The sequence below is a fragment of the Scleropages formosus genome, chromosome 2 (genome assembly GCF_900964775.1).
Source record: "Scleropages formosus chromosome 2, fSclFor1.1, whole genome shotgun sequence".
NCBI lineage: Eukaryota > Metazoa > Chordata > Actinopteri > Osteoglossiformes > Osteoglossidae > Scleropages > Scleropages formosus.
In genome coordinates, this window is record NC_041807.1 from 24,592,891 (window position 1) to 24,605,202 (window position 12,312).

Sequence of the window (12,312 nt, forward strand, 5' to 3'; positions counted from 1 at the left end):
GACATCGTTATAATTCAACGTGTGAATCAAGTTGTTAAATAATCTGCAAATTATCGGAAGGGTTGACTAAAAATATAAGAACACTAATTTACTAGTAACACATTCATGGTAACACCCCACTGTGTTAAAGAGCCAGTGTACTTGACTGCAACCTGCATGAGATTGAGCACGTTGACCAGCCAGCGTGTGGAAACGTGTACGGAGCCCCACCTTTGGATGCCTCCGTGCCGAAAGGGTTTCCCCCAGCATCGGACAGGTCTGGGATCCACGCGTCTTTGACTGCAGATTTGAAGACCTCCCGGCCATCCAGGTTTTGCAGCGGGCGGAAGTTGTTCCTCAGGTACTCCACAGACTTGACGTGGTCCTGCTGCTCGGTAGTGAAGATGGAATAGAAGGCCTCCAGCTGCGGAGATGAGTTTGGCGGGAGAGGGAAACGAGAGCGTCAGCCGGGCAGGAGAGAGATTACCGAGAAGAACGGACACTAACTAGGGCAGCGCCTCCTAGGATAGAGCCATAAGCACGCCTGTCATACCACAGCAATACGTGCATATTGTCAGATGTTGGACCCAGGTTGGGGGGGCAAAAAAAAAAACAACAACTTGCAAATAATGAGATGTTTACGATTAAGAAACGCCAAAGCTTCTCGCTCTCAGGAGCAGCTTGCAGTAAACAAAGCGTTTATCTGTGCAAAATTGTGTCCTCAAAGCACAAAGCCAGGGGAGGATCGCATAGGCTTTCGGTTAGTCAGTCGAGATGAAAGCATTTGTCTTGTCTTGAGGCGAACGTTTTCATGTCTCGCCGTGAGATTGAGGCGCCAGGCACCATCCAGCGTTCGTGGGGCGAGGCATCGAGACGCCGCGTTCCTACCGCTGGCTCCGACAGAGCTGGGCTCCCACGTACCGTGTTCCCAGGGCAGGGGGCGCGCTCCGCCTGCCACCGAGGCGGCCGCCGTACCCTCAGCGCATGTGCGCTGCGGAGCCCGAGTGGGCAGCAGTCAGCCAACGAAGCTGAGAAACGCTGCCCTCAAACTGACAGCTCCAAAAGAGGCACTTCTGCAACTTGTGAAGAGGAGACAGCCCCGTCGTATGTTTTGACACACGCGACCCAAAAGAAAAGTCCAAACATAGTGGCACAAACTCCATTTTTAACTTTATTCTAGCCTGCATTTGAAAGGCCTGCTCGGCGAGAGACCAAATCGTTTCGTTAAGGATCAATTTCCTCATCTGAATATGACGAATGACACACAAGTCGAGTGACCAAATCGGAGGTACTTCAAGCGTTTGGAGAAGACACGGACGAGGGCAATTCTGCTTGAAGCGGAACACCTTGACTTGCTCCTGCAGTTGTTTTGTTTTTTTCCTCATTCTTTTCACTTAATACTTAGAAGGGGCCAAAGTCAATCCCTTTTAAATGCATCTGAGAAGTGCAGTTTAATGACTAAATTAAAGGAGTATGTAAATCAATACATCACACAGGGAGCAGTAAAACAAATTAGGGGATGCAGAAGGTAGGATGTGTGCAGATGACATGCATTTCTGTTCAATCAATGTTGTCTAGAACCCAATTTAATCCGAAGGATACAAGAGCTGAAAGCAAAATGGCATCTTATTCTGCCCCGCGCATTGAAATGTTTGGAGCCGGAGAGGTCATTGTCAAGGGTGCGATGCCTCTGACAGAAGCAGCAATAACCGATGAGCTCAGAGACACACGTCAAAATCCAGTCCCGCATCCCGAATTACAATGACCGGACAAGTTGTGAGAGAGCAGCAGTGGCGGTACCCGTTGGGCCCACCGTTGGTCGCGGTTGCGGATTATCTAATGATATAATCTAGATATAATCTAATAAAATTATCTAATCTATAATTCTGGATGGCGAACATCAATCGACAGGGTGCAGATGTCAGCAAAATGTTCGGAGTGGATCCCGGAGGGCCTGCAAACGGCCCTTGAACGGCTCAGTCGCTTAAGGTGGAGCAGAAAAGAGTCCCAGGTATGTTAACGCTTGAACGAAAGAACCATTTCATCACCAGTTGCAGAGGCTCATGGGTAAATGTAAGGCTCCACCAGGAAACTGATCCCCTATAATACTGTAGGCAAGCAGATGTCTTGCATGAAAATTTATCATTTTAAGCTTTTCATCATATATTGTGGTAGGGATAATAGATGAATAAAAATTGTGTGCGCATGCCTGTGCATATGTTATTTATTTCTTCGCTTGAAAACATTTAAATTTACTTATTTAGCAGATGCTTTTTTCCAAAGCGACCTGCGATGGACTGGCGTCTTGTCCAGTGTGTGTCCCCCCCCCCCCCCCCCCAGTGTTGTTGCATGCTACAACATTTCTCAAACCCGGACCCAGCCAATCTCTCTGTAAGCTGCTTTTATAAAGTGCAAAGGTCAGAATAAAGTTCTCCTGATTAACCTTTTTAATGAGGAGGGAAAACAACATCTCAAGATTAGACAACTGTTGCAACTACATTTCTACATTATTATAATGCAGCAGACACCTTTGTCTGAGGGAAGTGTTAGGTTTGTGTTCTAAGATACTTAGTTATCTATTTATTAAATAAATACAACTCAAAGGCAAAGGGTTACAGCAGTGAGTATTTTGGCCCTACAGCCCTCTTTGTTTACCCATTTACACAGCTCTATAATTAAATACATCAACTCAAGGTACTCATGGGTATTGCAGCAGGAGCTGGGATTAAAACTTGCACTTTCTACTGAGGTGGTTTTTAACCACTATGTTAAATACATTTCCTTATATGATAATCATTTGCAAAACATACAATGCAATAATGTAGTGGTGAAGTGAAAGGACTTATTGATAGAAATTTAGCTTGTGCCTATTTTACAAAAAAATAAGCATGAATAAGCCAAATATGCATTGTAAACACAATAACTCAAATCACTTCTTCACTTACTAATTTGGCTGATGCCTTTTGTAACTGAAGCAAATCAGTAAGTACCTTGCTTAAGGGTACTATACCAGGAGGTGGGATAAAAAAACCTGTGACATCTGAGTCCGAAAGCAGTTGCTCTAACCACCTTTCAGCATAATTCAGCAAAATAATGTAGGGACCCCCCTTGGGGGCACCGGAGAGAGATTCAGGAGACAAGGTTCTGGAAAAATGGTCTTTAGTGACCGCGTACACGTCTTTTTAATAGCAGTCCTGGAAAAGATGCCACAGACAGCCCGAGAGGGTCTTCTGAACACTCCAGAGTTCCCCCAGGTCACTGAGCCCCCCTACTTCACCTACTCCACACAGTGGTTAGAGGGTCACCCCCCTGACCTCCCCGGAATTCCTCAGTGGTAGACTGACCATCAGTAATATGACAGTAAAACAAAAATGAACACAGCACTACATACAGGAATAGACACTAACATAGACTATTCACATTAATCCACACCAGCCCCCCAGCACTGTTTCAGTAACTTCTAAACTAACACGTACTAGTCATTTTAAAAATGTTTAACAATGTTAATTCGGTAAATTTTATCCTGAGACCTGTGAGTTACTACTGAGCGGTGTATACAGAGGTACTATAGCCCAACAACTGTCAACTGCTGTTAAACACGGAAACGCTCCACTTGGCCCCCAGCCCGATCTCCTTGTGCCGCCAAGTACCACCCTGCAAGGTATTTCACCCCACTGCCAACATGCTGCTCCAAAGATGTATGTCGCTTTGGAGCAAATAAAAAAAAAAAAAAAAAGATCTCGGGAAAGACAAGGGTTTAAGAGTGTGTGTGTGAGGAAAAAGCAGCCAGGTGACAAACAGGTTGGTGCAACAGACTGTACAGTGTTGCATTAATAGCATAATAAACTGCGTCATACGTGAGGAGGAAGCATCTGAGGCAGATGCTACAAACATGACGTGTTTGCTCTGCTCTTTAAAAAAAAAAAATAAATAAAAAAAAGAAAAAAAAAAGAAAAAGTCAGGGCCCCAAACCCAACCCACATCATCACATGACTAATACACACCTATTACAGTGAGTGCAATGCTGATGAGTATTCCTGAAGCCTCTTTCAACAACAAAAGCTCCCTTTTAATCCAGTGATCTGTTACGCATTCGCCATGCGATGGTTTTACTCAATCTAACGTAGAACACGCATTCGACTGAAATCCGCTGACCCTGGTGAAAAGAGCACATTCACTGAGGGTAAGGAGCTCTACTGCTCTGCTGCAGGCTCAACTTGCACATCAAGTGGTGAAAAAACCGCTGGTGCGCGGTCGGGCACGAGAAGGCGGTACGCAAGCCCAGATGTTGCAAATGGAACCATTTTAGGGAGAGCCGTCAGAGCGGAGTGGCAGAACATCGATCGGCTGTAAAAGCCAGCCCAAAGGCACGTGTGTCACTATCATTGACCCACTTCCTGACTGATCAAGAACAAAAAGTCCTAGAGAGAGCACGGGGGGGGGGGGGGGGGGGGGGGGTGGAGAAGAGCCCTCCCAGACATCCTGACTAATGACAAGGAAAAAGGAGATGCAGGTAGGCAGAGGAAAGAAGCAGAGAACACACTTCCAGCTTCCAGCCCCGCACTGATGGACTTAGAAAAACACAACACACTGTACAGAAATTACCCCTGGCAAAATGCGAGTACATGAAACCTGCCTTGTCAAATGATGCATATTTTCCATCTTACAAGAAACAGTGCGCGTAAATGTTTTGTGAAATGCCAATTTCCCAATAAACATCCCAAAAACCAGTGGCAGTTAGGGTATATTTACATTCATCCGACTCTCTTCTCCAAAGTGACTTACAATGTTAAGGTACTTAGTTATTTACTCATTTATACAGCTGGTTAATTGTACTAGAGCTACTCAGGGTGTGTAGCTTGCTCAAGAGTACTTCAACTGGAGGTGGGATTCGAGCCTGCAACCTTTGGATCCAAAGGGCAGTTCTAACCCCTACATTACCACGTGCCTGAAACAAGTGCCCCATTCTGGGTAGAAATTAAGCTGTAAATCCAATCTCCAAAGTTACCTGGCCCCGACTGGCAACGGTGCACAACCAGCACATCCAGACCTTGGACTGAAGCCGAGCTTTGACGGTCGCAGTCCCGCACACGTTCCCGGGTTTTCTCAGTACCCAGTCTAGACGTCGCAAGACTCATGGACAAATGACGCAGTCAAACACCTCACACAAGCCAACTGTGCAACACGCTAATAAAACGTGCGAAACGATACCCCGGGACTCAGACAACGCAGGACTGAAGAGAGGGACCGTGCTGTTACAAAGTACTGCCACAATCCCGCGACGGAGACGTGACCAAACTTGAGAATTAATTCTTAAAGAGAAAGGTAAATTAAATGTGTGCAACTTAAAGAAGTAAATGGTGGTGGAAGGAGACAGAGGTTGCAGCAGGCCGACAGATGAGCGAACGATCGTTACGAGACCCCTAGATACACTTCAAACACGCGGCACCAGCGGCGCAGGCAGACGAGTCGGGACGGCCCCGAGAACACAGTGCAAAAACACCCGAGACCCATGATGGCAAATGAGCGCACCGACTTCAAGGAGGAGGAGGAAAAAAAAAGAAAAAAAAAAAATGTATCAGACACAGTAAAGGGGGATTGAACTAAACATCTCTGCTGAGATTAAAAATAAATGTTAAAGAGTTTTTTTTTCCCACCCTGTATTTTAACAGCAAAAGAATGCCAAAACTTAGAAGTCTGGCTGCGACATAAAAAAAACTGTAGTGATGATACAGAAATGATTTCACATTTAAATGAAAACCTTGACTGACTAGAAAGTTTCAGAAAGAAACACCAACAGAAAGGTTAACTTTTTAATTTAATGATCTTGGTGAAACCAAAACTAATTTAAAACAGGGTTTAAAAGTTTTTTTTTTTTTTTAAGGAGTTGTAGAGAAGAAATTAATGTTACTGGGAAAGGAAGAGAGGAAAAAAAAAGCAAAACTATTATACCTAAAACTTCACACTGACTCCATCACAGGGACATCAGAAAGCCCCGTGACTAATATTCTGGCCTGTGGGATAAAAGGACACTGACTTGGGGTTTCGGGCACAATCTTTACTTTGGATCCCTTATGTTGAGCGCAGCAGTCATGGCAACTGAGTGTTTCTTAACGGTAACTAGGTGCACTGCATGTGATAAGGTGTAGATGTTTGTGTGTGCACCTGATGTTTCATATATGGTCGTGGTAATGTGTTAAGCTCCATTCTGTGCGACTGTGTGCTTTCTTCACTCCGCCGCTTGTGTGCGTTCCCGTCTTCTCCGACGCTGCACGCGCGAAACAGTAGTTAAGGTAAAAGCATTGAAATGTCTACTATATTGGACCAGACAGTCAACGTGTGTTTAGCCAAGGGAGAGCATGAGCTCCCTGACAATGTAATAGAGAAAACTGACAGTAAAAAGTGCGTAATGTTATTTCGGATAACGTTACATATAAAAGAGCAGCGAGGATCCGAGGTGATGTACGAGTGTTGACCGATCGTCGCTTTACTAACGGGAAGCTGGGTGTTTTTTCCGAGAAGGAAATCTTCCAGCAAGGACAGAAGGAACCAGCTGAGCACCACGGGGCTCCAATTCAGGATGTTCCTGTTTGTCTTTCAGGTTCGTACCCCACGTAAACTTGAGAAAGGGTACAATTAATGAGTCCGAGAAAAGGCAGAAAGCAGTTACGAAAACTAAGCAGGTGCCCCTTGAACAGACCAAAGAAGGCGAGGGAGTGAGTTTGACAGTCGCGTGATTTGTCCAGATGCAAACTGGCAGGTGACTAGAGATTTTACTTATTTAAAAAACAAACAAAAAAAAATAGCAAGATGGATTTAATGGCCTGTTGTCAAATTACTTGCCTTCCATTTTACATAATATGGGGTTGCATTTCAATAAAGGATGGTGTAGCTGCAATCTGACATGGCCCTTTTCCAAACAGAGAGCACGAGGCATGAAATCCGGTATTAAAACAACCTTTCGGTTTATGCGCGTCATGCTGGCAAACACGAGAATGTCTAAGAGAAAAGCTTGAGAGGAGAGAAAACGGAGTTCCGGGTCCTACAGATGAGAATTCTCCTGTTTGGTCAGTATCAATCTTCAATCCAACCTCACAAAGCAGTGGCTGATGCACCCAGTCACCTGTCCATGCGGTGCTCATTTCCAAGCCCAGTTTAATAAATAAATAAATAAATAAATAAATAAATAAATAAATGTTTGTATTTGGCCTCCGTGCCACAGTTTTTGTCATATTCCTAAAAAACGTACCTGAGGTTTGTCTGTCTACATTTTTATTAGAAAAACAAGTTCTTCACAGATAGGTCATCGCAGGAGGTTAAACTGGGCCAGCGTCGGGAGGCGGAAGGTCAAACCCGAGCTCACCTGCCGATGGGACAGGAACACGGGCCGACTGAAGACGATCCACTCCACCACCTTGCTGCAGGGCGGGATGGTCAGGGAGCCCGTATAGCGGTAGTAGCTCCCCAGGGAAGGCGGCAGGAGGCGTCTCAGGGTGAACGGCTCCAGGAAGGTTTCCTTTTCTGGAGAGCGGATAACAGACGCAGACCCGTGAATCAACACACACCGAGTTTCTAGGAATCCGTAGAAAACAAACACTCACACGCACATACGTAGCGCAGAATTAGTGAGTAAAATTAAATTAATAAGGCGCACACGCACAGATGTGTCCCGAATCGGAGCGACAAGAAAAATGCACACAGGTGTGGAAAGAGAGAGGAAGATGAGCTCAAGGGAACAATGTGAAAACCGTACGAAGGCGCACCAGGAGAATACGCACGCACACGTGTGACGTTAAACTGAAAAAGCAATGACTAAGAAGGTATTTTACAGATCCTCTAAATAAAACGCCATTAAAGAGAGACTCAAAGGGCCAAGCGGCAAGGTGAGGTGCATCACACCATTCAAGAGTGCCATCTACATTTAGCCACTCAGCAGGAACTAGTACCCAAAATGACTTCCACAGCTCGAGTTTACAGGTTTCCTGCTGTAATGCACCATGCCCTAAAGGGCTGCTGAAAGGTACAGTATCCATCTGTCCATCTGACGCTGACAGCTACCAGCATTCAGCCTCAGGTAAGAGCCTGGAGCTTTCTGAACAACAAGTCTAGCATCTTCAGCTCCACACTGTCACTACAGCAACTGCTAGCGCACATGGACCTGTAGCAGTCGCCAACTTGACCAGGGTGGAGCAACTTCTAACTCAAGTCTTCGCCATTCATTTTTTTAATTAATATTTTGAAGGCTATTACAAATGGGTGAATTCTCATAAATATCGTAAATCAAAGTCATACTTACTATTAGTTTCAGTTGCAAAACAATGTTATGTTTGAGTCCCAAAATTGACACCCCTTCATGCCTAACTAGAATTGTATATCTTGGGGTAAGACTACACACACCCATTTGTACAGCAATTAGACCAGCACAAAAAACCATCCCTAGATACAAGTTCAAGGTTTATTGTCATAAGTACAAGTACCGTGTACAAGTACCACGAAATTCTTGTTTTGAGTGCTTCTCCACAGACTATGAACACAAAACAACAGATACTACTGCACGCACAAAAAAAAAAAAAAAAAACACAAATAATGCCAGTAACAATACATAACAGTAACAAATAACAACAGAAAGCCAGATTACTTAAAACTGAGAATACTTAAAGTGACAATGCAAGTAATGTGCCGATGTGCTTGGAGGGAACAGTCCAACTCCAGTTACAAAAGGTGGCACATTGGTGAGTGTTGTATACTCTTACAGCAGTGGGGTAAAAGCTGTTCCTGGTTCGAACAGACCTAAGCCGCAGTTTTAGACACTGCAGGCTAGGCATATTGGGTTTTCCCTCAACGAGGCTGATGTGGACACTGAGGACAGAGAATGGCAGCAGGTGATGTATGACTGACTGGGTGCCTTAAATGTTTTTGGGACGAACCGTCTCCCACAAGTACGGTTAGCCTACATCTTCGGGACAGATTTAACTTTGGTCTTCTTTGATTTCCGCATGCCGCTATGGGTAACCTCTACACAGAGGAGATGCTCGCTGTGCGGAAGCTGTCACAATAAAAGGTAGAGACAGGGTTAAGGGCCTGAGCATCCTGCAGCGCAGCCCACATTTGTTCCACTAACACGTCTCACTCCTCCAGGCATCAAGGGAGTCCGGTTGTGCGTCATCTTATGGATGCAGAGAGTAAAGCTGATCTTCATAACCTCATCTTACCAGCGTTGGCCCTCCGAAGTTAAAGCAATGTGTCACCTGGTGTTTGCCCCAGGTCCTGTGCATGCCTTCCTTCTAAATGTAATCCCTACCAGATGAAAGAAAAACCCATCTGACAAATGATGAAACATAAACTTGAGCATACTAAGTGCCCTACTCGACTTAAACATTGTACATTTCGCCTGCAGAAAGGAAATGTTTTCGTTTTATACGAAACAGACGGAAAAAAGGCTTCACTGAAATGTGCTGCAGTGAAATATTGAAGAGCCATATTAATCCAAAGAATGACTGAATGAAAGTCTGATTGGAAAACACTGCCACACAGGTACGCTACTGACGGTCTTCCATTCGACTCAACCTTAATTTTGTCTGATTTATAATTAATTTTCGTTGTCTTTATTATTCTCTGAACTGTTAAATTGCTTTTGATTTCAAGCTTTTATGGAAAGGGCTATTAAAAGCAATTGCATTCGCCCTTGTTAGAAATTTTGATTGTATTATTAATTAAGATTTTGCAGTGTGCACGCATTTGAAAATTCCCCCAAGCTTCTTAAAGTGCTGTCTGTGTGCTTTCAGCTCTCTTTCCCTTACCCCAGCAACTGAAAGAGCTTGAAAGAGAAGTGAGGGAAGATTTTAATGAACAGGACAACCTGAGGATTCGCCGTCCTTGGACCGAGCACCAGCGCTAAGGTCTAGGACGAGGCCCGCGCGCGTAAAAGGTACGAGCGGGAAAGTCTGATGCGAAACCAGACGTCTGATGCGGGCGCTTGCAGACAGCCAAACTGGGTCATAGAGATCGCACCAAACGCACAGCGGAACAAATGTACTGACCAAAAGGAGCAATACGGTCACGTGCACATAATGCAAAAAACGCACACGTGCACATCGACTGAAACCACTTGTCCCAAGTGGGGTTACGGGGAACCGGAGCCTAACCCGGCAACACAGGGCGTAAGGCTGGAGGGGGAGGGGACACATCCAGGACGGGTAATGCAAAAACGGTTTTACCCCATGTCTCTACATGGTTACTAAAACACATTCTATGTTTTAGAAGCAGTCCTGCTGAATCTCTGTCCAAAAGAGCAGTTCCATGTCAAGTCACTTCTGCTCCTCGAAACAGCATTTTACTATTGGCACAGTGCAAAGGTTTTGTGCCCCCCGCCTTCCTTCCTCTCATCCAAGAAAGAATATCCTGTTGCTGTATAAATGGGTAAATAACTAAGTAGCTTAACATACAAACATTAAGTTACTTCAGACAAAAGAGTCCAAAAAATAAAGGTTAACACTGAGTCAAAATATATGCCAATATCAGACATCCTTCACTGTAATTTTTACTTGTGTTGAAGTCAACAGATTTCTAGTTGTATAAATTACAAAAAGGGTTCAGCTGCTACGGCATCCAACTAAAGCAAGTTTTTAAAACACGTATTAAAAAATTACTACATTATTTAAACTTGATTGCCATTAATTAAACCTGAATCATAAACTACTCTCTCAGCGAAGCTTTTCCCTAATTGAGCAACAGCGACAGTATATTCCTTAATTAGTCCCATTTAATATCCTTTTAGGAACAGGAATAATGTTCATTAATTTAAGAATCTAATTCCAACCCAGATGTGCTCCACCTCTGGGCCTGAGTTATGTTAGCAGAGGGTGACTATGTCTGTGTCATACGCAAAAGGTTCAAAGCTTGTCACAGTACTGATAATAATGATTATGAGTAGTGTTAGAAGTTCTAGTAGTACTATTAGTAATATTTTACTAATGCGATTTCACAAATTAAATATTCATAAATAATAAAAACATTATATTTAGTTTTATTATTTAATCACGGCACCTTTATCCAGCGGGAGTTGAGATTTAAGACGAGACCAGCTGTGGGGAACATGGCAGGGTGACACAGCAAGCAGAGGACATTGATTTGACCCCCGCTCAGGCTACATGGAGTTTCCATGTTCTCCCCGTGCTTGTGAGGATTTCCTCTGGGTGTTCCGGTTTCCGGGGGGGTGCGGCGGCGCAGCGGGTTTGACCGCGTCCTGATCTCTGGCGGATCTGGGGTTCAAGTCCCGCCTGGGGTGCCTTGTGACACACTGGCGCCCCGTTCTGGGTGTGTCCCTTCCCCCTCCAGCCTTGCGTCCCATGTTGCCGGGTTAGGCTCCGGCTTGCCGCGACCGCGCTTGGGACAAGCAGTTTCAGTCAATGTGTGCACGTGTTCCGGTTTCCTCCCACAGTGCATAGATGAGTTTCATGTAAATTGGTGTCTCCAAGTTTCCCATAGTGTGTGCGAGTATTCCACTGGCGTACATATGAGTGACTCACCGTAGGTAGTGTATCGGGCCTTTTGAGTCACTTGACTTACAAGGTGAGGGCTAAAAATACGATGCAGTTCACAGTGTTCACTGGGAGTCACTTTGGAGAAAAGTGCATGTTTAGCTGATTAAATGTAAAATGTAAGACAACATGTCTGAAATAAACCCCAGGTTTAGCGAGGGGCTGTTTTTAACTTCAGCTGGCTGGGTACAGTTTCTTCCTACGCGAAAAGCACCCCGCATCCCAAAGTGTCCATCACTCAGCAATCTCTCCTCACGGAGAAAAGAACAACTTTTGACATACTGCTGTTGGGCTTGAAGCCTCCAAAGAGGCAGCTTGCAGTGTTTTTTTCCTTCCTTTTTTGTCCCCACAAGAGGTGGAGCGCTGGCAAAGGGATAAAGGTAGATTCATTCCGAACAGAAAGTAACAGAGAAGTTGATTATGGACGACAGGTACCCAATGAGTAGCATTACAGGTAACCTTACAGACTTTTGCCAAGAGGTTTACAGTTCTTAAGAGAGTGAAGAACTATCCTTGAAATGCTTTGAAATATGGGCGTCTAAAACTGAGGGAAATAAAACAACATAATAAGCAATCTATTGGTATTCTTACTGAAACGAATCACAGGAATTACAATAAAAGGTAGAATAGTGGTTACAGCAGTCACATTATAATCAAATAACCTGGTTCTGAATCCCCCTTCTGCGTTAGTATCCTTGATCAAGGTGAAAATACTGAGATTCCCCTTGGAGAAAGGTGTCACATTATAACAGCAGTAATAATTCAATAAGATGACCGTTTTGCAAAAGAAATG

The 12,312-nt window shown here is 44.5% G+C and overlaps 1 protein-coding gene across 1 annotated transcript in view; it reads right to left on the reverse strand.

The window, feature by feature from the left end:
• LOC108938819 (receptor-type tyrosine-protein phosphatase gamma-like) overlaps positions 1 to 12,312 on the reverse strand; it is a 145,118-nt gene that overhangs the window by 30,055 nt on the left and 102,751 nt on the right. The window contains exons 7-8 of the mRNA XM_018759760.2: positions 7,343 to 7,500; positions 211 to 403 (exon numbers count right to left, since the gene is read on the reverse strand). Coding sequence (XP_018615276.2) covers positions 211 to 403; positions 7,343 to 7,500 — 351 coding nt within the window. The remainder of the gene's footprint in view (positions 1 to 210; positions 404 to 7,342; positions 7,501 to 12,312) is intronic.